The sequence below is a fragment of the Vicugna pacos genome, chromosome 7, assembly GCF_048564905.1.
Source record: "Vicugna pacos chromosome 7, VicPac4, whole genome shotgun sequence".
Taxonomy (NCBI): Eukaryota; Metazoa; Chordata; class Mammalia; order Artiodactyla; family Camelidae; genus Vicugna; species Vicugna pacos.
This window is the reverse complement of record NC_132993.1, coordinates 9,743,393-9,770,137: the sequence shown is the minus strand read 5'-3', so window position 1 is coordinate 9,770,137 and position 26,745 is coordinate 9,743,393. Positions and strand designations below refer to the sequence as shown.

Genomic DNA, 26,745 nt, shown 5'->3' with positions numbered 1-26,745 from the left:
GGGCTGGAACAGGTACAAAATGTCACCCAAGTCATGTCTTCAGATCCAGACTCCAGTTCCTTGTTTAGAGCTTTGGGCAGCATCTTCCTGGGACAGTAAGAGCGTCAGCTCTCAGTTACTTCCCCACGTTTGGAAGCAGAGGCTAAGATAAAGCAAAAACCTTCAACTAATTACACAGTTAGGCTTGGATGATATTACATCACAACAACAACAACAAAATAGTAGATGTATCTCCCTGATCCAATTATGATTATAGAATAGTTTTCATCTCTGAGATATTCGATGGAAGGAAGGTGGGCAGAAGAGTGTCAAGAAGTATGCAAAGTGATACAAGGAATCGAAACTGAGATGCACATTATGCTGAGTACACGTCCTAAAATGGAAAAATCTCCATATGTGTAATTGACAGTTAACTTTATGCCCCAACTTGAAAGAGGAGATGCCATTAAGGGGATAAGCTTGGAAAGAGAAGGGGAAAGATAAAGGATGACAAGACACATGAACATGCAGTTCACGGTCCTGCCAAATTTCCATCCAAGTGGAGTCCCTGTTGACTTCTGTCCTAGACATTATGGAACTAGACAACTTTTTGAACTAGTTAAGTCTTTCCCACAGTCCTTTCCCTTCCTCGTCATTGGTCCTTATCCTGCACCCCGAGAGCTGCAGCTGAAGCAATGACCCTTCTTTGTTTTCTCAGGAGTGAAAAACTTCGATGGATCTCAGCCTTGGCCATGCCAAGAGAGGAGCTGGACCTTCTGGAGTGTTATGGTGGGTAGAGGTGTATGAGGGAGAGAGAAGTGGTGGGGTCAGAAGTCTCCTCTGGGTGCAGGAGTTTAGGAGGCTAGGAAGTAACTCTGGGAGGCTTCCATTTATTGCTTTGGCTCAGAATTCCAGGTGGAAGGCTGGGTACTGGAGCCTGGACTCCTCAGGTGTATCTGCTTAAAGCTGCTCATCACCGTGACAGTGTCTCCTCCCTCCCCATACATTCCCCACCTTGGGCAATCATTTGCTTTTTTTTAAATTTGTCCCTTCAGGCCTATCCTGCTATTATTTTTCCTAGATTTTACTGACTTGGAGGTCTTGGGGAAGTATGGGGAGAAAGGAGGTCTGGAGTAGGAGCTGGGGAGGATCACAATATAGTAGAGTTGTCCTGGCCACACGCCCTCCTGTATAGGATGACCTGAGACACTGCCTCTGTCCCAGGCTTCCAGACAGCACACTGTGAATGCATCTGCATTCATGCTAAGACTGGACTTCTTTTTTTTTTTTTAATTTAATAGAGATACTAGGGATTGAACCCAGGACCTCATGCATGCTGAGCATGCACTCTACCGCTGAGCTCTCTCCTACCCCAGAGAGTGGATGTCTGAGTCTCATATAAACCCCACAGTTGTCCTCCAGCAAGGATTCCCTAATTCATATCCAGAGAGGAACTGAATTCAGAGGAACACTGGGCCTTTGGTGACTCAAAAGGTCAAACAAATACAAGGAACTTTGGAAAAGGAAGCAGGAGAAACAGGCTATAAACTGAGTTTTGGTAACTTGTTCGGGGTGCGCCACATCGTTCCCCAGTAGGTAAGGAGGGCGAGCTAATTCTCCCTCTGTCACTGTGATGCTGTGAATGTCAGGTATCGACGACCTTTAGAAAACTAAGCACAGATAACAATGCAGTGTTTCAGTTGTTTTCTAAGAGAACCAGCGCAGCGCGGTAAAGTACGAAGGAAAATAAACCCACGTACGGTAGAAGGCGGTGAGTCAGGTGTGCTCTGAGGCTTGTTATTTTGCACTTCAAAACTGTAGAAATTTCCTCTGGTTTTCAAAATACAGAAACATAGAAAATCCAGAATTTCCTTGAGTCACCTTATCAACCCTGTCATTTACGGATGAGGAAACTTGAAGGTGAAGGGCGTTAAGTGCCTTGTTTAGGTCATTCCTGGAAACCCACTGGTTAAGTCTCTTCTAGTCCCACGTCGTGTTCTGTGAAGAAAATGAAGCATGAGTCACAGACTCGAAGTTTACAGTGTGTTGTTGGAGAAGCAGAGCACGTACGTGAAACGATTGGGTAACAGATAAATGGTTTGTCACAGCCAGTTTTCAAGGAGTTCAGAATTCACCAAGGACCAGAGAATCAGGGAGCGTTAGCGTTTCGGTGGGAAGATGGACCTTTAGCAGAATCTCTGTTATTTGTGATAATGAGTCTCTAAAAGGTGTTCACAACATATTTCTCAGTTTATCTTCGCTGGAGAAATAGAATTTTTGATTCATTTCCTTTCTGGCATTTCTACTTCCTTTTCAACCATTTTGTTCCCTGGCAGAGGATGGAGATTTTTCCTATGGTCTCTCCTATCTGTAACTTTCAACAGCCCAGACTTTCTCTTTCCCAAGTCCTCCCAAGCATCCCCTGTGATTTCTTCTCCGTGTGCTAGTCACCAGCCTTTCCTAACCTCTCTCCTGCCCTTCTCTTCCAAAGACTCCCCGCAGGTGCAGTGCCTTCGAGCCTACAAACCCCGAGAGAACGACGAGTTGGCACTAGAGAAGGCGGACGTGGTGATGGTGACTCAGCAGAGCAGCGATGGTAAGAGGGAGAGCCCACGAGGAGCAGGCTGGGCGTTGAAGGTGGGATGCTCTGTGTGGGTGTCTCCCTTTGTCAGGGCTGTTGTGACAAAGCTTCACAAGCTGAGTGGCTTAGAACATAGAAACTTCTCTCATGGTTCTGGAGGCTGGAAGATCAAAATCAAGGTGTTGGCAGGCTCCCTCTGAAGGCTCCAGGGGAGGATCCTTCCTTGCCTCTTCCAGCTTCTGGAGGCCCCAGGTGTTCCTTGGCTTGTGACAGCGTAACTCCTGTCTCTACCTCTGTCTTCCTTCTGTGAGTGGTGTATGTGTCCCACCTTCCCCTCTTTTTATGAAGACACCAATGATAGTGGATAAATGGCACATTTTACTCAAGTATGACCTCATCTTAACTACGAATCATCTGCAACAGCGCTATTCCCAAATAAGATCACATTCTGAGGTACCTGGGCTTAGGATTTCAAATATATCCGGGAGGAAGACAGTTTAACTCCTAAGACTGGAGAAGGTTCAAAAGCAGCCAGAGCGAGCGCCCTGGAGGCTGGATTGCCCGCTCTGGGTGCTCTCCATCCCTTCGGCCTTAAAATTCAGACAAGTTTCCTGGAAGAGGTCCGGGGGAAGTTATTGTGAGTCTTTCCCAGGTAATTCTTCTTCCCACCCACCCTGTGCCCATAGGCTGGCTGGAGGGCGTGAGACTCTCAGATGGGGAGCAAGGCTGGTTCCCTGTACAGCAAGTGGAGTTCATTTCCAACCCAGAGGTCCGTGCGCGGAACCTGAAGGAAGCCCACCGAGTCAAGACTGCCAAACTCCAGCTGGTGGAACAGCAGCCCTAGATGTTTCCTGGGAGGAATCCCCTGAGCTTAAGGACCAGATGTCCCTGGACAGGGCTGGCCCTGGGAACCCAGCAACAGAGGCCTTCAGTGGACCAAGAACTAGACCTTCCAAAAGCCCAAGGACAAACTCGAGCTGCCAGTCGCTAGTCCCAGGCCTCCTTTTTTTGTGCTTTGTGCTTGGTGGGGGGATTTTGAGGGACTTTACTGGACTCTGGGAACCTTTTCTCATGGGAAAAGGAAACCAGCAGGGCCTAAGCCAAGGAACTTTATGTCTACTACCCTGTTACTCTTAAACATTCTCTTCTTCCAGGGTGCAGATTCAGAGCTGACCGGTTTCCATCATGGTCATATGTTCAACAGAATCTGACCTCAGGCCACCGGAGGGAGACGTTTAAGGGGGATTAGGGTATCAGATGGGAGGGTCAACCCGGCAACCTTTAAGGTATCTTCCAACCCTAGAGATATTCCATAGTTAGCGGTGCAAGGTCAGCGCATGCGTCTCTGGGACCTGTGTCGGGCAGTGGCTGTGTGAGGGTGAATCGCTCTCACTCTAATAAACTTGGCACTTCTCCAAGTATGTTCTCCTCTCAGACTCCTGAGCACCAAACAAGATTCAGAACAGGGAATCCCATGAGGATTCCAGGCTATTTGACTTAGGTATCAAGAAAGACCACGATGGTGCCAACTGGTTGTGGCGCTGGTTGACTCTTTCTTTGACTCCTGAGAGTTTGGACACTTCTTCTGCTTGTTTTGGCCTCAGAGGTTGTATAAGGGATTAGAATGAGTTGATGGGTGATGAAAACCCCATTCAGACCTCCTTAAGGTCTAGGCGAGCTTGGGTGGGTTTGGATACCCTACTCAGACCATTCACGATTTTACATTTTCACTTGAATTACCGTGAGGGTATCTCCACCGCCGTCTCATCCTCTTTGTGAAAAGCAGCATCGTGTGATGGAAAGAGTCCTAGGATCCAAGTCAGACCTGAACTCCAGTTACCGCACGGCCACGAGGCAGCCTGTCTGCGTCTCAGTTTCCTTAGATGTAAGATGTAGGTTCAGACAAGTAACCTCCAGAGTCCCATCCAAGTCTACACTGCATGACTCTCTATCTCCCATTGGGTTGCCTTTCTCAGTTGAATAACACCATCCTTGACCTTTTTTTCCCTCCTGTCGAGCCCTCGGACAGCAGTGGTATGGTCGTCTTTCAAGCTAGCTCGTTACAGTACAAAAGCAGATTTGCACCGCAGCTTTGCACACAGGTATGAATAATGCTATAAACTCTGTCCTGTACCCAGCGAACGATGCTATGACATGATAGTATCACTTTTGTTCACACATTTTGTTTTCAGTCCATCCTAAAATATAAGTTGGCTGGCTTAATTGTGAGAAAAGTTATAACTACTGACTGCAATTAACTTCGAGTTAATATTATTTTATCCTAAGAAGTCTGACACTGCCAAAAAAGTCTAAAATAGGGATGATTTTAGAGAAGTTTGGTTGAAATTTTTCATGATTTTCAGAAAGCAAGCTTTTTATTATTAGTATTGATATATTAATATGTATTTATTATATGTAAACTAACAACCGAATCTTCTTAATAGCAGTAACAATACTTACAATTCAAATTTTTTGTCCACACCAGTATTTGAATACTGGCCATATGGTTCAAACAAAGCCATATCCAAACTTATATTTTCTAGGCAAATTCTCCCTTACTTTCCCAGAGAGGTAAAATACCAACTTCTGAATGATAAACACACAAATGATTTTTAGTTGAATGGTTGCTTCTTGGCTTGAAGTTGCTGGGGCTTTGTGAGTACTGTTAGAGCTGACTTCTGTAAGACTAAAACTCCTGTCTTTAGGTGTTTGATGTGTATGTGTTTAATCAGGTTATTCTTACCTAATCTAGGAAATTAAGAGACAATTGGCTTCTACTTGTCCTTGGTTTTAAAAAAGAAAAAGAAAAACAAAGCAAAAAAACAAGCAACAACAGAAAGAGCCTAGGTATGAGTAATTCGTCCTCAATTGAATTACTCAATTTTCTATACTTTGGGTTTTGGAAAACTGGGCGCGGATCAACTTATGGTCCCTTCCTTCTAAAGACTTCCAGAATTTATTCTTGAATCCTGATTGGCACCATTGTGTTAGAAACATGGCAGCTTTTTATGAGATTGTGAAGACAACCATTAACCAACATTTTGGGGGGCAACTTCACCTGAGGCAGATATGAATAGTGTTTGGTTGGCTTTTTAAGCAAAACCACGCAGGAGACAGTGTCTGCAGGAGACACTGACAGCAGTCCTATTGATTGCTCCTTTTCTGAACTGTAGCAAGCCCAGAGCTAAACCTCATATAAATACCCGCTCAGTCATTTCCTCTGTGTGTTTGACCACATTGAGCTTCCGTCTGTGACCTTCACCTCACGCAGCTTCGAAAGCTGCTCTTTGAAGCTTATTTTCACCATCATCTTTTCACTTCGAGCTAGCCGTGATCTTCAGGTTTTCCCTGGGCGTCACCTGCTCTGTCGCAGTCACGTGGAATGACTTTAGTTAGATCAGCTAATGTGTTAGTGTCTGGACAGCTAACAGTCTGAGACGTGTTTATTTCCCACAGCTTTGTTTTCTAGCTCTTAAGTAATCTACAGCCATGACACCAGATAATGTGGATTTTGGTCTCAGGAAGACTGATTATTTTTTTTAAATTAGTCTTTAGGATAGAAGTTGTTTCAAAGTCTTTGAAAACGTAAAGAAATTATATTCGCTGGCTCCCCTGAAACAAACCCAGCTTCCTTTGGGATCCCACGCTGCTCTGCCCATAGATGCTGTGCTTTTAAGTATTTAGTGATGCTGCCCTCATCAGAGCCTCTTCTTGTGACTGAGGTTGAATCAGAAATCCAGTGTTTTGGTACCGTGGCTGCTTGCACACACAACTGTTCCTCACCCACCCACCCTGGGACACACCACTGAGGCTTGACATGTTGGTACGTGGTTTTCCAAACCTCTACGTGAATACTTTTCGGTGGTGATTTGGCCCTATCTCTGATAGAGCTCAGTTACCCTTGAGTCGCTTTTGCTATGAATATGACTCAGGAGCCGCATGATTACAGCAGCTAGAAGCCTGTTTAATCTTCTGACTCTGAAGTCAGGTGTGCGGAGGGGCCAAAGGTTACAAGCAAATGAGCTAAAGAGAAACAGATGCCAAACTTACTCATGATTCAAACAGACTGAGAACATTCTCTAGGCTTCATAGCATTTGACCCGTTTCTTCCAACCCACCCACTGTCCCTGACGATTACGGAGTGGAAGTTTCTCTGGCCTCTTCCTTGGAAGAGGAGGAAGCATAGCATCCATCAGGCCTGCAGAACTCCCAGGAACGTCGCAGAAGTGAGCCTACAGCACAAAGGAGACTCGGGAGCACCGGTGAGTGGGAGACGGTGTTTACTCCTTCTGGGTGGCCTGCAAACAGGGAGCCCGGGAGGGAAGGAAGTGGGGTTGCTGCGAGCTGTAAACTCCCCACCCTCCCGGAGCTGGTGAGGGAGCTCCGAGGGCGTGACTACTGATCCCAGCTGCTTGGTGAGTGAGTCACGGGCCTGAGGGCAGAGCCCGGTTCAGGGAGGGGCCCGCGTCTGGCCCACAAAGCTCCCCAGGAGCCCCGGTGGGCAGGCAGACATTCTCCTGGCACGTGGCCTGAGTGATGCAGATGCAGCTGTCTCCAGATGGGAGTCTGGAGGCAGAGCAGGAGCTGGGTCAGTTCACTGGGCTGGGTGAGGTGGAGGTTTCAGCTCACAGGCCGAGGGGCACCAGAACACCAAGGAGACAGTTCAGACTCTTCTGGAAAGAGTGGCGGAGGGCGACAGGTCATGGGAGACAGTGGTCGGGTCCCTAAGAGTCCGCAAGCCCAGCAAGAGATTTCAACCATCACACAAGCAGTTTCAGGGAGAAAAGGAAAATGCAGACGGGAAAGAAAAGACGGACCCTCGGATGGGACTCATCCAGCCAGTGCTAGAGTGTTTCCCTAAAGACCCCTGTGTCTCACTCCTTCACTGCCACGTGGAGCCTGGCGAGGAGAGGTGAGTTGTCTAATGTCACACAGCCAGTTGGTTGTAACTACGAGTTAGGGGAAACTGCTGTTCACCTGTAGGATTCAAGCAACGGATCTGCTGAGTTTGTGCGGCTCACAAGAGGTTGAGGGTGACTTGCCATCAAGTGCAAAGATGAAGTAAACAGGATACATACAGGCAGATTGCTTTTGAGAAAGTGAGAGGAGCTGGCGGTCAGACTCATGGAATTGTTAATAAGCAAGTTTTAGTGATTGGATTGAGCTTGGCCAGGCCAACAGACTGGAAAGAAATAAGGCGGGGTGTTTACAGCCATTCACTGTCCTTACACTGCAGGGACTTAAAGAACTGGAGAGTCCGGGTCTGTGTGTGTGTGTGTGTGTGTGTCTGTCTGTCTGTCTGTCTGTCTGAAGGGGTGGCTGTTCAGCTTTAGGGGAGAAGAGGACAAGAGAATTGATGCAGAGAGACTGGGCTTCCTCCTTGAAATAAAATAATACTGGCATTAAATAAAAGGGGGAAAAGATGAAAGAGGAGTTTTTCAGTTGACAATCGAAGAAAATGAATGTATATAGTATTTGTTTTTCAAAATTTTAAATTGGTTCTGGGGACACATTTTAGTTCGCTGGGTATGAAAATGTTATTTGAATGTCACCAATTCAAATAATTAAGAGTTACAGAAAGTAACAGAAGTAACATGAGTTACAGAAAGTAACATGAGTAATGGGCAAAAAGGCAACACAGAGAAGTGGGCAAGCTGGAATGTCATGGGAAGGTTCACTGCCTGCTGTTGATGGGGGCTCAGAACCCCGGATTATATCCCTGGGCAGCTGCAGGAGTGCGGCTGGGGTGAGGGTGCCAAACCGGGGAGAAGGACGCATGGGTTAGAACCAGAAGGAAGGGACGACATGAACAGCAATAGAGAGAAAATGTGCACCAGAAAGGACCGTGGAATCTCTGTGGGTGGAAATTCCATCCTTAGACAATAGAAGGAATGTACTTGAGGCAACTTGACTGGCGTAATGAGACTAAGGAAGAAATAAAATGTGAAAGCTTCAAACGAAGATGCAGAAGCCGGCTCCTCTGGACTTCTGTGGCTTACAGATGACACGCCCGGGCCCTGCAACCTGAGGTCAACTGGACTTTCTCTCCGCCCCAGCCATATTGTCAAACTCTGTTCATTTCTTCCCAGCATTGCTCAGGGTGATGCTCCCCTCTCCTTCCCCTAACACCATTTTAGTCTCAACACCTCATTCCAGGACGCCAGCATGACTTCCCCACTGGTCTCTCTGCTCTTGGTCTTTTCACCTGCGATCTTTCTCGAAGAGTGCCTGATAACGATCTCACGTTGACTGTATCCTGTTCACTCCTCTCATGAGTTACCAGATGTTAATGCTTGTCAGAGCTGGACCCACCCTTGCCATCTAGCTCCCCCCACCCCCACCACCTTTTCTCATGTCACCCCTTAAAGATGCCCCCCTCCCCCCATGCCTGTTCCTTTCATGTACTCTAATTCCCTTCCCAGTTTTGGAATAGGCAGCTTCCTGCTCCCTTTTAGCCACGTCCTCTTCTCCTTTCGTCTCACAATGGTGTCCCTACTCCTTTTTAAATCAAACTACTGAGTGTTTAAATGCAGGCCGAGGGTCTAAGGAAGGATTCAATTCTAAATGTAAACTAGATTACACCCATCATTTTATCACACTCACCCCCAGCTCCTGACTTTCTTTCTCATCTCCCTCTAAAGCTATCAAAATGCACCACTTTTTGTATCTATCAATTCTTGGAGTTGGCACCTCCTATCATAGTTGACATCCAGTCCAAAGTGTATTTATTTTGCAGCTTTGGGCAAATACTCAAACCTCTCTGAGTCTCAGATTTTCACCTGTCAAGTGAATAATACCCTTATTGGGCTGTTGTAAGAGGAAATCACCTGTTAAAGAGCTAGATGAACAATAAATGCTAAATAAATGGTTACCACCATCACTGATGTTTTATCTGAGGACCAGTTTCTGAGTCAAGTAAGTAAGCTGTTTCAGTTCCTCCTGTGGTCTCAGAAAACGTACACAAATTTGGCTATGACTGATAGCCCTTTACCGAGTAAGGCTCCTTCAGGTTTTTAGATGACATATTGGGCATTCAGGAAGCAAGACTCCTCTAGCTGCCTACGGTGAAGTGGAAAATAAAGCAAACTCAAAAAGACCTCTCATTTAAGGCATTCTTAGGAAATCATTGAAACCTCACTGTCCTCCTCTGTAAATTGGGATAATGAGAACTAATTTGCATAATAATTTGTCCAACCTCCTCCAGACCCACTGACCCAGTTGGGCTGGATCCTTCCGCACCCAGCACGTCCTCCTGCTCGCGCCATCTCTGCCCTCAGCTGTTACTTATCAACCCAGCGTCGTCTTTCCTTCGGCCCCATTTTTCTTTCCTCTGTTGGCTTCTCTCCGAGTCCATCCTGAGACCACTTTCCTTCATGCTGCATGCTCTCCCTGAGTGATCTTGTACAGCCCCCTGACCTCAACTGGCGTTTTCTGTGCTGACGCAGCCCGATGGCCACCTGGAGTCTCCCAGGCCCCAGTGCCACGTTTTTCTCTGAAAATTTGTCCCCCCAAGACAACCACAGGAGCGACAGCCCCCGCATCCACACACAGAGCGGCCCCCCTTCCCGATGTGTGCTCCACCCCCATCCTTTCCTTTCTCAGACAACAGCATTTCTTAGTTACCAAAGTCTTTGTCCTCTTCTCTTTCTTTTTGATTCCTTCCACTAATTTTCTATCACATCACAATGATTCTGACTCGTAAATATTTCTCTACTCTGGCCCCTTTCTTTCCCTTCCTCTAAGCCCGTCGTCATCTCTCACTTACACTCATTCAGCAGGCTTGCCTCGTTTTCCTCCATCTCTTCCCGATGCCCTCCGATCTTGCGCTCCGTGTGCCTTTCTAAAACACACATTTGGGAAAGTCATGCAGGTGTGTTAATGCCAGCGCCTCTCTAATCACCCGAGGAATACACCTCAAGCATCCCAGCACTGAATCTGAAGCCTTTCCCACCGTCCCTCGCCAGCCTCATCTTCTGCCACAGTGCCTCCGTGGCCTCTTCCCCACCCAAATCCAGCCACTCTGACCTTCTCCCTGATCATCTTTCCAGTCTCAGTGACCTTCCACTCACTGTGCCTCTGCCCGAAATACCCTTTCCTCCCTTCTCTGCTTATCCAAACTCTCCTCTCCTTTGGGAGTGCTGCCTAGGACTCCCAAGCTTTCTTAGCTCCCACAGACATGGTTGCTGTACCTGTCCGACTTCTGCCACACTTTGTCCTCATGGCTGGCCCTGCACAGCATGGCCCGCCTGTACTATAACTGGTCATTGTGTTGTCAGCCTCCCCAGCGAGATGATTAGTTCCCTGAAATCTAGAAAGACATTTATCTTTGTGTTCACCCAGTGCTGTCAGTGCCCGTAAATCCCTGTTGAATGATGGAATGAATGTCAGCCTCCGTTTCTCGGGACTTTGTGATGAAACTCAAATGAGGGCATTTTTTGGAAGAACATTATAAACCAAATTACAACTATGAGAACCCTCAATCTCCCAGACTGTCCCTCTAGCCTAAAATAACACCACTTCTGGGTGAATGAAGATTTTTCATTTCCAAGAAATCAGTCTTACGCTTATTCAAGACCACTTAAGGCTTTGAGCGAAATCAACAAAAGCCGAATAGTCTTTTGCAGCCTGTTTTCCTGTGTTCTCTTCATGCAAATGAGGCTAAAATACGCATTTCAAAGAACATTCTAATGGACTCTCAGAAATATATAAATAACTCATTAAAAATTTGACTAACAGGAACAGAAAATATAATAGGAATCTGACAGATTTTAGAGCATTTTTTTGGACCGGTGTGGAGCCTGTATGAAGGGTTATAATGGTAGGAGGGAGGAATGTACTAAATGAACAGGATTATTCAGGAGCCTGAACTGTAAGAAGGCTGAGCAGAGATAGAGAGGTTGACTCCTGGCTCCTGGACAGTCTGCTTTAATTGCAAACTCTGGTGGATGTAGACGTCGCTAGCAAAGCGCTGCAGCTCAGGCTGCCAGGTTTAGCAAAATACTAAACAAATTATTTGCAATTCAAATTTAACTGAACATCCTATATTTCATCTGGCAAACCAAGCTGCCACCTAAATGACTTTAATACGTTTGAACCTGATCTCAGTGGCTCTAGGGCATTTTGGAGAAAGAGCGATCATATGCTTTCATACCAGTAAACCCCTAGAATAGAGTAAGGCCGCCGTGAAACCGGTGGTGGATTGCCATCTAGTGGAAATATCATGGCGGTGCATGCTTAGTTGGAGGCGTAGACAGGGTGGGGTTTTTTTTCGTGTTTTTCGTTTTGGGGTTTTTGTTTTTGTTTTTGTTTTTGTTTTGGAGTTCGCAAGGAAGGATTCTGCTCTGACCAACCTGCAATCTCTGCAGTTACACCGTTGGAGGGTGACGACATCAGGATGGGGGTGGGGGGGGAGGTTATGTGGGAGGAATGCTGAAATTCACTTGCCCTGGGGTCTGAGAAGACCAGTGGCCTGGCCATGGCCCTCCAGCAGGCAAAGTCTGCTCCCTCCAGCCAAATCCCAAACAAAAGCTAGGAAGCATAGATCCTTACAAATGGGGAAGGCTCAGAGGGAGGTGGGATTACGAGGTTCTACAGACGTAATCACAAATAATTCTAATATGAATGAAAGAACTCATCCAAAAGGTAACAATGTGGCTACAAGCTCAGATTTTAAAAGGACTAAAAAGGATTTAAAAGTTAAAAGGAGGCATGTATTGGAATTTTAAGGATAGTATCTCAACGTGTGCCTGGAAGAAACTCAGTGCTGTGAAATGTTAATGACTAATACTGACAGTAGCATTAGCGATGGTAATAAAACCAAACTTGGAACAGAAAGAACAAGGAAGAAATGAATGTGCTGCTCGAGGCTGACATTGTGAGGTCAACGTATAATACAGAGAGAGCAGAACCACTTGACTCTTACTTCAGCCTGTCTTCTCCATAAAGGAAAACATCCTAGGAATTAAAACGGTTGGACGAAAAACACAGTATGGTCTCAAAACCCAAACAGAAGTCTTATAAGTTGATTTAAATAATTATGTTTCTTCCAGAGCATACCAGGAGAGGATCCCTAAGATTTAATAGAGGCAGTTGTCCCCACGTTCAAAGAGATGATTTGTAGACACTAAAGGAGACTAAATTTAATGGAAAACTCTTATAAATTTCCAGAAGAGATTATTGAAAGATGTTTTGTGAACATTTAGATTAAAAATAATCATAAAAGACAATAGGGGTTCCTTAAGAATGAGCCATGCCAAACGAATCTCAGTAGGCTGTTAGGTTTCCAAGAATGTGAAATGATAAGCATGCTACAAAGAGAGTATGTTTCAATCTTGGTGAGTCTACAGCAACGTTTTTTTCCCCAAATCCTTTTCTAAAATCCTGGAGATGGCAAATGATGGCCCTGGATGATAATACAGTTAAGGAAGATTTTTCAGCTAGTTTAACTCTACTCAAAAACTGCTCACTAGTAAAGTGTTTTCAAGGAGCTATGTCAAAATGTTCTGTACTTACTTATATCCTATTTACTAATTATCAATGACTTGTTTATAAAATGTATAAAACATACTGAACCAATTTACAGAGAGAACAAAACTGCAAAAAATGAGGCTAATTTATATAAGGACGTCAAACTATTTTTTTAAATAACAAAGGATGCTTTATTACGTGCTTCCTATGAGCCAGATACTGTTCTGTGCTCTTGATATGTATTCACTCACTTAATCCTCATGATAATCCTATGAAGTAGGTATTTTCTTATTCTCATTACAAATGAGGAAGTTGATGCTTGTAGGGGTTAAGAAACTTACCCAACTTTGCACAGCTGAGAACTAATGAGTCTGGCTGTATATGAGAACGGCAAAGAGGACCTAAAAGACCAAGACTCTAAGGACGTCAGACTATCTCAATGATCTCAGTCATGGGCTAAAATTAACCAAATGAAACTGAACAAGCAGTGTACATTTTTGTATATTTAGACTCAAAACATCAATTCTCCAAATGCAAAATGAGAGATAATGGTTTTAAAACAGCTTCTATTGAAATAACCTAGGAGTCCTAGTTGACAAAAAGTTTGTCTTGGACCAAGAATGTGAACTGGCTGAAAAAAAAATTCCTCCCCAGACAACGTTAATCGGAGAGAATGTGTATTTGGTGGTGGTAACCGTTCCACTGCACGATGCAGGAGACCAGACCGCAAAGTGAGGTTCAGCACTGGCACCCCACTTAAAAGGAACATAAACTCATGTGCATTGGAAAAGAGGCGTCTAGGGTGGTAAAAGCAAGAGCGAGCAAGGCGGCCAGGGCTCTGAGGAATGACATGCAGTCCTCAGGTTTCGTGATACTAGGTTCATTCTTTGTAGCCCATGGAAAGTAAAACTCAGATCAGTTAAACGATATTGATGTCCTCCTAGCAGAAGAAAGAACTTCGTAATAATTAAAGCTTTAAAAAATTCTATAGGTGCTTGTGAGAAGGGGTTAGCTGCCCCCTCCTCTAGAGCCCCCACTGGAGAATCGAGACCCAGGGACCCTCCCTCAGGGGTGGGATCGAGGTCATTCCTGCATTTGCCAGGTGACTGGGCTCGTCAGCCTCGGATTCTATGTTTCTGAAGAGTTTTCTCTATTTTTCTCTGGTCTACCGTTCATTCTTAATTCTCAATTCACTCATTTTGTTTGCAGTATACTGTTAGATTGTCTGACACTTTTAATCTGATTGTTGCATATGAAGTCCATCAGCTTCAGTTCCTGGCTGTAGGCATCTGCTGTTTGCTATCCATACAAAGGCACTACTAGACTGAGTGGCCGAAGCCAGAACCAGCTAAGGTCTAGAGGAAATATCCAGCCTCCCCATTGGGCTTTGAAAGCAAGAGTACGTTGTAGTGACTGATGGCAAGAGAGGAGAAACGGCACGTAAGGAGTAGTAATCCTTCTCGGCCCCTGTTATGGGAGAATCTTTTCCCCTGTCTGTTTTCAGGCTGCTCATTTCATGGGCTTCAAGAGACAGAATGTGAAAATGAGAGAGATGTGAAATGTGTATTTTAAAAGACCCAGTTACGTCACAACACAAGACATTTCATACTTCGGTGTGTACATTCTATTCCTCGACGCAGGCTGCTGAAACCTGGCTAGTACGACCCTTGTGAGGCAGTCAGAGAGTGGCTAGGATGCTAGAGTGAAACTACTAAATAGCGCTGGTCTTTAAAATCCTACACAGATACACGGACGTGTGTGTTGTGTAGCTGAGAAGTTTCTTCTCCATTTTCAAATATTTTTCCTTTTCAGTTCTTACAGGCCATGACTCCAGAACTACTGTGATGAATATAATAATTGCTTATAGTACACATTTTGGGGGGAAAATGTGTATTTTTCAATAATCATAGCACTTGGAGGTCCAGACTGGCACCGCCCCCCTATATACCCCTCAAATGCACGGTGGTTTGGATAAGCGGTTCTCAGATTCTAGCTGTTTCGACACGGCAGGGCCATCAAATGTGAGTGCTTTATACCTTTAGATGTCTCTATATATACAGATGCCTACCTACCTATCTATCTACATAGAAATAAGCATCCTGTTCTTGATGCTCCCACTTCTCATTCCTAACCCACCCCCCAAAAAAAGAGCTCTGGGAAAAGAAATCATGGTTCACAACCCTAGAGACGTGACCTGAAACAGCCTTGGGCTTCTCATAATCCTCTCCCTGCGGGGCCCCAGTTCCAGAGAAGGGCCGGCGCTCGGGTTCGGTTCTGGGTTTGGGACGAGAACATGGTTTCACGGCAGGACTGAAGACAAGGCCCAAGATAGTAACTCCTTCTCCAGCAGGAGAGGTGGGCCCAGGAAGGAGGCCCAGGACGCCCAGGACCAGAGCCGCAGCTGGTCAGCTGCGAGGGAGGCAGTGAAGGACGTGGAGCACTTCGCTTAGCTGGGTGAGTGGGGAGACACAGTTACGGAGAGAAACCCGAGAACAGACTAATTTACTGCTGACAGTGGACATGCTGGCTCATCTGTGTAGCAAGGAAAAGAAACAACACAAACTGATATAATATCCAGAGGTCACACGGGCCCTCCTCTTTCTTCAGGACCACAGCCTAGAGGTGTGGGCAAGGGGCAGGGCCAGCCCTCTTCTTTCTCAAATCCGTGTCCAGAAAAATGAGCCCACAAAGGGGGGAAATGTCCGACTTCGCCCTCTCAGTAGAGTCCAGTCTTTCCTGACACTTAGCCGCCATCTCCTCGGCGTCGGTGGCGCCCCAGCCCCTCTGGCAGGGTGGCCTCTCCCTCCTGGGCCCACGGCTAGGGGCTGGGGCTGTCCTCGTCATCCTCCTGGCCTTCAGGGGCTGAGGGCAGCTCCACAGAGGCGGCCGGCAGCCCCTCCCGGCCCTTGCTGAGTGGGGGCCCGGGCCCCGGCCTGGCCCCTTCAGGCACCCGGGCAAGGCCGGGGGAAGGCTGGCAGCCTAAAGCCGGGCCATAGGGGGCCGTCAACAGATCCGGGAAGTAGCCATCACCTGCCAGGTGGGCGCCCAGAGCTTGCGGGCAGAAGGGACCCAGGAAGGGCAGGTCTGGCACGCAGGGGTCATTCCAGGGGACTGCACCTGGGGAGTCAGCACAACAAAGATTAAGTGGGATGAAGGGAAGCCACCACGTTCCAGCACGCCCCGTGTCAGAGCCCCTCCCTGCTCCACAGAAACACAGGGTGGGACCCGAGAATGAGGCTCCCCTCAGGACCAGGCCACACTCCCGAGTTCGGTGACAGTGACACAAAGTGGACCGTGGGTGGGGCCGAGTGCCCTCTCACACAGGCTGGAGGAGACTGGGAACCCTCATCTTATTCCCCCTTCTACAGGAACTGGGTCTTCAAAAGATGGTCGCTTCCAGGACTTCAGAGGTCCAGTGGCCCGTCAGACGCCATCTACTCTGTGCCAAGGCTGGCAGCCCTCCCCTCCCTGACCCTCGCCAGCCCCCTAAGGCCTGGGAGTGTTATCCCCACTTCAGAGTCTGGGACACTCAGGGGAGCGCGTGACTGCTGAGTGGGCCTCCCACCTCTGCTTCCCTCACTCCAGAGTGCTCTAGCTGACTCACTCTGCTCTGCCGCCTTCAAGAAGCTTGAGAACCACAGCAGACGAGGGGCAGTGATTCGCTCAGCCCCCATCTGGCCCGGCCTTCCCTCCAGCTCCTGAGGGAGGCTGTCTCTCCCATTTCACTTTCCTTGACCTCAAAGCGCCCCAACTCACCCATGCTCCCAGAGGGTGGCTGCAGCAGCGTCTGCCCGGATGGAGGGCCCGGGAAGCCGCCCTGGCATGGGCCCCCGATGGGGCCATAGGACCACGCAAAGAGAGAGTCTTCTGGCAGCGGAGGCGCCAGTGAGCTGGGCGTGTGGAAGGGGAAGGGAGGCAGGTACGGAAACTGGGGCTGGGGCTGCTGGAAAAGCGGGGGCGGTGGGGCCTGGGAGAACAGGAACGGTCCCGGCTGATTGCTTTGTTGGTAATCCTGGGGTTCCAGCTCCTCCAAGAATGAGCAGGCAGTGGGTGGTGTGATGCTGTGGGGGAAAGAGGACTTCATGAGGCTCGGGTGGTAGCCTCGTCTCTAGCACGTGGCAGGCGTCCCCTCCCCTCCCCTCCGCATCTGTCACCCTAGACATTCTGCCTCTTCTTCCTCTTCCTGCTCTGAGCTTCTCACCCTCCTTCCTGCTCTGCTGCTGTGACAGCCTACATCTTTCCCACCCCTGATCCACTTACACTTTTAACCCTCATTACGTTTACCCCCCCTTGCTCCTCCCAGCTCACCCTCTCCCTTCCCAAGTTCCATCTATCTTTCCTCCTTCTGTATATCTCCCGAGATAACTCAAGCCACCATCTGCCTCAGGTCGCATACCTTGTCCCCCACGACCCACAGGGGTCATCCTTGTGGCTGCCGTCACTGCCTGGAGTGTCCAGCAGCAGAGGCATCAGCTCAGGGGTTTGGACGGGGCCAAGGGGAAAAGGAAGGTTGGCCCTTCGTACAGGTGGGGGGCTGAAGAGTGGTGGGGTCACCGCCACCCTCTGAGCACCCTCACTCTGTTGGGCTGGGGTCCGTGTCTGGTCAGATGTCAGCACTGTGGGGGGCTCTGGGAACAGAAGTCAAAGAGAGGTCGTAAGAGTAAGAAAATGGGGGTGCATGCTTGGCAGTGCCAGGTGGGAGAAGTCCAGAATGCCCAGGTCCCCCCACTGGACCAAAACAGTGGAGAGCTCTGGCCGCTCCCGTGTCCATCAAGAAAGAACCCTTTGTCCCTGCTGACTTCCGCGCTGCCATTGCCCCAGACAACCCTTGGAAGGTGGTCAGCTCACCTGGAAGGGGATCCAGAGGGGGCTCCTGAGGGAAGGTTCCAGGCTCTGGGTCCGCGCGCACAGCAGGGGCCAGCTCAGCTGCAGAACTGGAGGCAGACAGAATGGTGACTGTAGCTCGAGTGGTCCCTGGATTCAGACTGGCGCGTCGGACTGGAAAAGGGCCAAGCGTGGCCACCCTACAAGGCCCTGGCCACTTCCCAACCCCACCGAGCCCAAACCCCTCTGAACAGTATCCAGCAGCTCCCCAGGCCCAGCCTTCCAACACTTTCTCCTCCTAGACCCCAGGATCCCAGCTTAGACCCCACTTCCTACCCACGAGGAGGGGCCAGGAAGAGCAGAAATTCTTACCCACACTGGTGGCTGGCGGGGGTGGGGGCAGGGCCTGCAGGGGTGTCCTTGGTCTCCTCATTCATCTTCTCCACTTTCCGCCACTTTGCCCTGCGGTTCTGGAACCACACCTGGAGGGGAGACACACCTGCAGGGCTTGAGAAATGGAGGAGAGCCTGAGGCTCCATCTGGCTGCCCCGCGATGGCTCCAGGACGGTAGGAGGTCACTGCACCACCCTGCCTCACTGCACCACCCTGCCTCGCTGCCCCTCTGTCAGGTTAGGTTTCTTCCTGAAAAGGTTCATCTAGATGGCTTCTGAGGCACTTTCCTCAGGCTCGTCTCAGGCCCGACCTCAGCCCCGACTCGGGAGGGGCTGAGAGCTTGCTCCGCTCCCCCGGAGTCCCAGCCCTGCGCTCCCCTCCCCACCGACAGCAGCCGGCCAGCCCCCTTTACCATGATGCGCTGGGGCGTGACCCCCACCGTCTGGGCGATCTCCCGCCGCTTATCGCTGTCCGGATAGTGGTCTTCTTGGAAGAGCCTTTCCAGCTCCTCCAGCTGGTCTGGAGGAAGAAAACACTCCCATGAAGACGAACACCAGGGAGCGGACAGCAGAGGAGAGAGCCTTCTGGATGGGACCACTGTCCCCAACCCATGGCCTTCCCAGAGCCTTGCAACCAAGTTCCCCGCTGGGCGGGGGCCTCTTCTCTCTTGGGCTTTGTGGCAGGGGACTGTGTCGTGTTTTACTTTTCTACCCCTTCTAACGTGGGCCCAGTGTCTCTTTCTGACGAGGGAAGCCAGCCTCCCCCTCTGACGGTCAGAAGTCATGGCCCCACAGGTTAAGAGAGCATCTAGCCAAGGTGGTGTGCCAGCTAACCACCCTTCAGTCTCCTGGGGCTGCACTGTCTGGTGAGCCCACCTTGCCCAGACCCCGGGGGTCCCGTCTCACCTTCAGGGACTTACCTGAGCGGTAGAGGGTTCGAGTCTTTTTCCGGCCTTGGCAGGTCACTTCTGGAGACTTCTTCTTTGGGTCTGCTATTTGGTTGTTCTGGGCTAACGTGCTGAGGAGGTTGGCCAGGTGGCAGGACCCCCGGCCGGACCCACAAGGCACGGGGTTGTACGTGGTCCTTGCTGAGTTGGTGACACTGGGAGACGATGCAGAGGCCAGGCCCCCAGTGCTGGGCTTTTTCTGCTTACCTGGAGCTGGAGAGGAGGGCCTCCTCCCTGCCTTCCCCTCTCTCACTGGGAGGGGACACCCTGGCCCCTGAGGCTGGGGTCTTAGTGGAGCCAGAGTCCTGCCTCTGTGGGGAGTCCCCGGGCCCGGGGGCTGGCGCTCTCTCCCAGCATCAGCCCCACCTGCTTCTCCAGGGATGTCCGATGGTGGCTTCTCCCCGGAGACAGCGTGCAGGAGGGACACATCCTGAGTGTGGGGGGCTGAGCTCTGCAGTGGTTCCTCCCCCTCCTCCTCCAGCCTGGCTGCCGGGGACTGGCCTCCACCTTCCTGGCCTGTGGAGAGCCGGCACCCACTGACCTCAGCACCAGAAAAGGAAGAGCCTGGTCTACCAGGACGTGCTGCCTCCCGCTGGGCACCTGGTTTCCTGTTTGACCTAAAGCCTTAATTTGTCCACTTGTTGAATGGGGTAATAATTCCAGGCATACCTTCCTAACTTGGCTACTATGAGGATCACATGAGATCATCCTGCAACTTTGAAAAGTGCAGGAGAATATCTGCAACCATGAGGGGGCCTGAGCTCACACACCCAGACAGTGGGGAAGCAGTCCTAATGTGGGGGGGACGTACCCCTTATGAGTTCCCAGTTTCTCCCCAGACACCTGGGATGTGAGTTTGAGGGACCGGAGTCTATTCAGGTGTTTCTAGGGGACAAAGACTGGGGCTGGGGGTGGACTGGGAAAAGAGAGAGAGACTGACTGAGACTGCTTCTTTTCAGACTGGATCTTGTCCCTGCTGCACACACAGGTGTCAGTGCTTAGAGCAAGGACACAGCGGGACTGGGTGGTCTCCGGGAGTCCAGGCAAGGACATCAAAGAGGCTAATAGAAACATACAGCCTCACCTCCCACAGAACTCACTCCATCCCTGCCCACCCTCCTCACCCTCGTCCACACCCCCGTCCTCCTCCCTGCCAAGCAGAGCCTCACTCAGGGGCCTCAAGCCAGGCCCACCCTCCTTTTACAGGTAAGGAAGAGTGACCCGGCTGGCACTGAGATTTCCTGTCACTCATCCTCCAAGCTTGTGTGTCCTCTGAGCCCTGACTGATTCATTAGGAGGTTACTACGTCCCAGGCATTGTGCTAAGCACCTTTCGTAGATCGGTCCAGGGAGCAGTATTAATATCTCATTCTAACAGATGAAGACATATGGATTAGAAACGTGAGAAATTTGAAACAAGCAACAAAGTCCTACTGTACAGCACAGGGAACTATATTCAGTACCTTGTAATAACCTATAATGGAAAAGAATCTGAAAAAGTATATATGTGTATGTGTATATATATATACACATATACAACTGAATTACTTTGCCGTACATTGTAAATCAACTATACTTCAATTAAAAAAAGTTTTGCGATTTGCCCAAAATCACATAGCAGTTGCCCTTGGTCCCTAGATGGAGTGCTTCCCAGGGTCACAACCCCTCCCCCAGTCACCTCCCGACTTACTCATAGCCTCCAGGACCCTCTCAGCTCAAGGAGCTGCTTTATCATTTCTAAGTTGGAGTATTTTTTTAATGGATGCTAACGAATGACTAAGAGCGAGTGTTTTTTGTTTGTTTGGTTTTGTTTTTTTAACGAAAACTGCATGAGCTATAACGTCTTTAAGGAATGACTTTCTACCAGTGTGTCAAGAAAGACGTAGGCCATGAGCCACGGTGCTTTGTCAGACTGTTCCCCAGCGTAGAAGCCGCTGAAGAGGGCGAGCAGGCCTCCGCCGCAGGCGTGAAGCCGCAAGGCCGGCAGGTAACTGGGAAGGAGGGCCAGACTGTTCTTCAGCATTTTAGGAGAGCCTGTAGCCTAGCAAACCTGGTACGCAGTAGGTGCTCCATAAATGTGACGTATCAGAGTGATAGACCCGGGTAAGAAAGGTGATGGGTGTGGGGACCTAGAGCAGAAGCCTAGGGCTGCTTTCCTTCTCTGCGTGCAGAGAGATCGGAACCCCAAGGATGGAGGGCGCGGCGTAGTGGGCTCCCTGGCCCCTCTTCAGCCGCCCCACCCCAGCCCCACCCAGCCCCTCGGCCTGCTTGAGCCGTGGGTCCCAGCCCTCCAGGCCCCCCATGCGCACTCACCCCGCGGCTCCCGGCGAGGCTCCGGGGTGCTGGGCTCCATGGCCTGGACTCACGCGCACGCGGCCGCGGGGCCGCCCAGGCGCCGCCTAATGAAGCCTCGCGGGCGGGCAGGTGTGCAGAGCCGCACGCGACCCGGGAGCCCGCGCCCGGAGCCCGCCGGCCGGCCGCTGCCTGCAGCCTGCTGGGCGAGGCCCACCCGGGAGGGCGGTGCGCGGGGCAGCTGGGGGGCGGGGAGGCCTGGAGGCCACGCCTCTTCCCGCCCCCGCGCCCTCCCCCGCTCCCGAGCGGGGGCAGGTGCGCGCTCAGCCCCTCCCCGCGCGCGTGGAAGCTGCACGCGGAGCGCGGGCGGGAGCCGGCCCTTGGCGTTGCGGGTCGCGGAGGCTCGCCCTCCAGAGCTAGGGTCAATCCAGGGCCCACCAACACCCTGACTGGACTTGCAAATGGACTTGGTGACGGCTTTGGCCTTGGAGACCCGGAGTCCTTGAGTGGGAACTGTGGAAGGCAACTTCGGGAGCGGCTTATCCAGGGAGCCCCAAACCGTCACCAAGGTTTCCCAGCTGCTCACTGAGGTTTCTCCAAGCCTCAGGATGCATGAGCCCCCAGGACCTGATGGAAGGTCCTTAGAGCACAGTGCTGTCTTTGGGTGATGAAAGCAACCTGGAAGAACCCCGGCTAGAGGGTGAAGCCGACGGCGCAGACTTCTTGGTCGAGACCCAGTTGCACGAGCACCGGAGGCCACAGGTAAGTTGGAACAAAGCTCTAGCTAGTCCAAGTTTTGTCGCTGTGTTTCCACCCACTTGACATCACTTTTACTCCCTAAGAGTGAAGGGGAGTCCCAGGGAGATCTCACGCGCGTCATCATTATGACTCCGAGTTCACAGGATATTTCTTGCCTTCTTTATAAAATAACTTCAGAATTTAAAATTCTTCTGGCCTCTTCCCTCCATCTGCCCTTAAGTGGAAGGTGCTGGCCAGATTGAAACAGGTGCTTGGCGCTGGAGGTGGGGGAGGGTGAGGGCCAGAACATAATCCAGGTGTTTTGCTTTTAGGATTTAGAAGACTCTGGACATCAGATGCTTTCATGCTGTAATTACCTGTTGGTACATTTTCCTGTGCTTTAAATTCCTTTGAGGGGCGTGGTCTACACCTGTGAACTCGGGAAGTTGTAAGAGCTTTAGTTCTTTCTGAAACCTAAAAATGTAAATGAATTAACTCCGTTTGACAAGGTCATCAGAATTCCAGGCATCTGATGTTTCATTTTGATTCCTATGAAACCAATGTTGCCCGATAAATGAGGGGTTTAGAAATACGGCCCAGTATTAGCTAGAGGTGAAGTTTTCTAGGCCATGTGAGCAAGGAATGGTGGGGGGGGCACTGAAATCGATTTGTGTGTGAAAAATCAGCACCACATGGTTGTAAATGGAATGCAATGGTCTGCTTGATTAAACAGCTATAGGACACCGACTGTCTGGCAGGCACTGTGCACAGGTCACTTCCTTGCTTGCAGAAGCTTACTGGCAGGGAGGGGATTAGAACAATGACAGAAGGCAGTGGACAGTGTCCCGTCATGAGGCCAGTGGCGAGTTAGAATGCACAGAGGAGCGGGTACCTCTGCTGGGGGTGGGGGCGGGAAAGGCCTTCTTGGAAGCAGTGATAAGCTGAGAGCTGAGGGTTAAAGGAGAGGCAAGTTTAGCAGGTCACAGCCCTGCTTAAACCCCATGGTGGCCCCTGCTTGCCCGTGTCATAAAAACCACGCTCTCTAACTGGGAGAGGGGTCTTTTTCCTCTGAAGTCTCGGCTCGCCAGCTTCCGACACCCAGGTATTCTAGTTTTATCGTCTTCTTTGAGCTAGTGTTTTTCAAAGAGTTTCTTAAACCCCCTGGATCAGAATTTCTTAGCGAATTTGTTTAAAACATGGCTTCCAGGCCGCATCCCCAGAAATTTTAATTGGTAGGTCCAGGGAGCCACCTACAAATTGTAACAAGCCCCTCAGGTGATTTTTATTCACGTAGGAGTCTGAGATACCCTTAGATCTTCAAAAACAGTCAACTAAAACCATCCTGGGGCCGGGAGTGGGGGAAGGAAATGACCTTTTGTCCTTAGCTGAGGCGTCCGCTGCAGTGAGAAGCAGGGCACTATTAATTTCTTAATAGGTGATCCTATCTCATTAAATGAAGACTAAATCACCCTTCCCTGCCATCATTTATGTTGTATTTCCTCTCACGGTCTGGGTGCCCCCTGCCTGGGTGAAGGGCAGAAGAGCAGGGACTTCAGTCACCTGTAGACTGGCCACCACCCTTACATAAAACTTGGAAAGAGACAGAGTCTAATTGTAGAAAAGGGTTTGCTGTGAGACTCCAGGAACTGAAGGTGTTGGCATTTTCTAACCACAGAAATCACTGAATTTGTTGGGCTGGGGCATGACACGAGGGAAATCGAAGTTTTCTTTCTTCCTTTCGCCCTCTCTTGCCCCTTCCCTCCCTCCCTCCCTCCCTTCCTCAAGTTTGATATTCTTGCCTGGTGGTTTTGTGGCTTTTCATGATATCGTTTTTGTGTGTTTGTTTGTTTATACGAAAATTTGATTTAACGGCTGCAAGTGAATTTGGTCTAAGAAGGCCCAGGAGAGCGTCTTGACGCGTTTGGTTGGGAGGGGGTTGTGTTCATGATGTGCGCTGTTAAGAGTCCTGTTTTTTCATGGGTCAACATCCAGGCAAGAAGGTCGGGAAGACGAAAAGGAATTGTCTTAGGGGTTCTTGGAGATACTTACTTCTGAGTCTTGTTTTGTTGCACGTCACCTGCGTGATCCTCAGGCACGTTCTATAACTCAGTCTCGTTTAGCGGGAAGGTGTTTTTTTGAGGGGGAGGTGTTGGAAGGGCTTCCTTAGTTTTCAGGGCCAAACTATAAACCACCGCCTCCATCCTCTTGGCAAGAGTCATTTATTCCAACATCTTTTTCTTTGCATAGATTGGAGAATGACAGCAAGAAGTAACAGGTCTGAAGCTACTAGAGAATAGAATTAATCTTTTTTTTAGTCCATGTAGAGTTAATGATACAATTAGTTTAAGCAAATGAAAGAAGCCTTCCTCCCTCTGTCTCTATGAAGAGAAAAATAACCAAAAGAAGGTGAGATTGAGTGAGAAAAACTTTCAAAGCAGAAATAGAGGTAATTCATTCTTGTCCTCCATGCCACACCTGTGTGTTGGGGGCAACAGGTCCTTGGGAGTCCTGGGACCAGAAGGCAAGAGTACAATTGTGAGAGGCAGGAATCTGAGTAGGGCCTGGGGAGGGAGATCAAGGGAAGTCATGGCCCCGGGTGAGAAGCACCGGTGGGGTTGGGGCCAAGAGAAACCAGAGCCCCTGGCAGGACCAGAGACCACGACGTCCTGAGCCTGAAGGAGGCTGGCTGGATGAGCAGATAAACGCTGGGGGCTCAGAATCATAGAGCTGATGGTGCCAATGACCCAGAGATACACTGGGAACTGCCAGAGTCTCTGTGCAGCGTCTTCCTGTGGAAACTCCGGGAAAGGCTAGTCGGAGGTTGCCGGTGAAGGGCATTGGGAACACCTGGTTTAAGTAGAAACTGCCCTGGTAAGGGGAAAACAGGTTCTGGCCTTGGAGAGCCTGATGACTTCCAATCCCTGTGCCCCAGACTCTTAAGACATTATGTGTCTCACAAGAATAGCGACAGTGTTTAAGCCACACAGCTGCTGCCACTAGTTTCGAGTCAGCTGCAGGCATGACGAATCCCCATTGCTCGTGCTTCGTAATTTACAAAGTACTCTCCCTTCGACTCCAGCCCCGTCCCGATGCACCTCTGTTTCGGAAGCGGTCTTCCTTCTTTCTGCTCCATTCTGGGCTTCTCCAGGGGGCACAGCTGTAGTGCGAATTCTAGCACAGCTTTCCAGACCTGCTCAAAACCTGGCCCCACCTTCCCGCAGACTTCATCTGTGGCTGCTTCTCCTCCTCTTCCTCCACCCCCACCCCAGCCCCTCGCATCTGCTGACAGTCTCCTCTTGTTCTGACCTCCTCGTAGTGCTCCCTCAGAATGGCCCTTGCCTTCTCCTGCCTCAGGGCCACACATCACATTGTTTTGTAGGCACGAAGCATCGTCCTGTCCCTGTGATTTCTGTCTAAGTCTTATTCATACTTCAAAGCCCAGCCCACATATTCCCGTTCCTGGGAAGCCTGTTGGAGCTTTCCGCAGCCAGAACGAGCTGCTCCTTCCAGTGTCCTCCCACTGTGCTGGGTTTATGTCGCTTAACGTAGGCTGACCTGATGAGAAACTTCATGTGTTCCCCACTGGATGGTGAGTTCTTACATGTTACCGTGCATCAGTTGGTGCCAGGCACTTTCTACTTGCTTGATTAACATCAGCTCATTGAATTCTCATAGCAACCCTGGAAGGGTCTATTATTAGCCACATTTTATTGAAGAAGACATCGTGACGTAGAGAGCTTAAGTGCTTTGCCGAGGGTCACAGGGCTGGTAAGTGGCACACCCGAGCTCTGAACCCAGTTAGTCTGGTCCCCGCCCATACTGCTAACCACGAGGCTTTCCTGTTTTTGTCATTCATATTTGAATCAAGATCCTCCAGTGCCTGGCATAGTGGTTGGCACATGGGGATGGATAATTGTTCGTTGACCAACAGCGGATCACCATTGCTAGGAATGAGAGCAGGAGAGGGAGGGAGGGAGGGAAGTGGCCGTGGCTGTGACTAGACAGAGGAGAAACAATGATGGGACTGAGTTGAATCTTGACTGTAGGGTTGATCACAAGCGTCTGCACATGACATAAAGTTGCATAGAACTAAACGGAGTTAACCCTTAGACAACAGGGGTTTGAACTGCACGAGTCCACTATTACGTGGATGTTTTACAGTAATAAATACTATAGCACTACACGATCCATCGTTGGTCGAATCCGCAGATACGGGACCTCAGATAGGGAAGGATCACAGGTGCAGAGGACGACTGTAAGTTATGCATGGATTTTCGACTGTGCAGAGGGTTGGCACCCCTAACCTCCACGTTCTTCAAGGGTCAACTGTATATACACATGTACACGCACAAATGAGTGTGTGTAAAACTGGTGAAATCTGAGTAAGGTGTGTGGATTGTACCAATGTCAATTTCCTGGTGTGATATTATACAGGAATTATGCAAGATGTTACTATCGGGGGAAGGGTATATGGGATCTCTCTGTATTATTTTTTAACACTTCATATGAACCTACAATTATCTCAA

General features: G+C 49.6%; 2 protein-coding genes across 2 annotated transcripts in view; one reads left to right on the top strand and one right to left on the bottom strand.

Annotated features, from left to right (window-relative positions):
• The window catches only part of ARHGEF5 (Rho guanine nucleotide exchange factor 5), a 29,762-nt gene extending 20,318 nt beyond the window's left edge, over positions 1–9,444 (top strand). The window contains exons 13-15 of the mRNA XM_072964288.1: positions 698–768; positions 2,471–2,575; positions 3,247–9,444. Of these exons, the coding sequence (XP_072820389.1) occupies positions 698–768; positions 2,471–2,575; positions 3,247–3,404 (334 nt within the window). The 3' untranslated portion in view covers positions 3,405–9,444. The remainder of the gene's footprint in view (positions 1–697; positions 769–2,470; positions 2,576–3,246) is intronic.
• A 6,401-nt stretch (positions 9,445–15,845) lies between these two features.
• On the bottom strand, positions 15,846–21,542 carry NOBOX (NOBOX oogenesis homeobox). Its single transcript, XM_072965343.1, has 8 exons — positions 21,503–21,542; positions 19,164–19,706; positions 18,657–18,763; positions 18,224–18,333; positions 17,876–17,961; positions 17,424–17,655; positions 16,784–17,088; positions 15,846–16,144 (listed from the first exon to the last, which is right to left on the bottom strand). Exons 1-8 carry the CDS (start codon positions 21,540–21,542, stop codon positions 15,846–15,848), a joined length of 1,722 nt encoding a protein of 573 aa, XP_072821444.1.
• Positions 21,543–26,745: the final 5,203 nt, after the last annotated feature.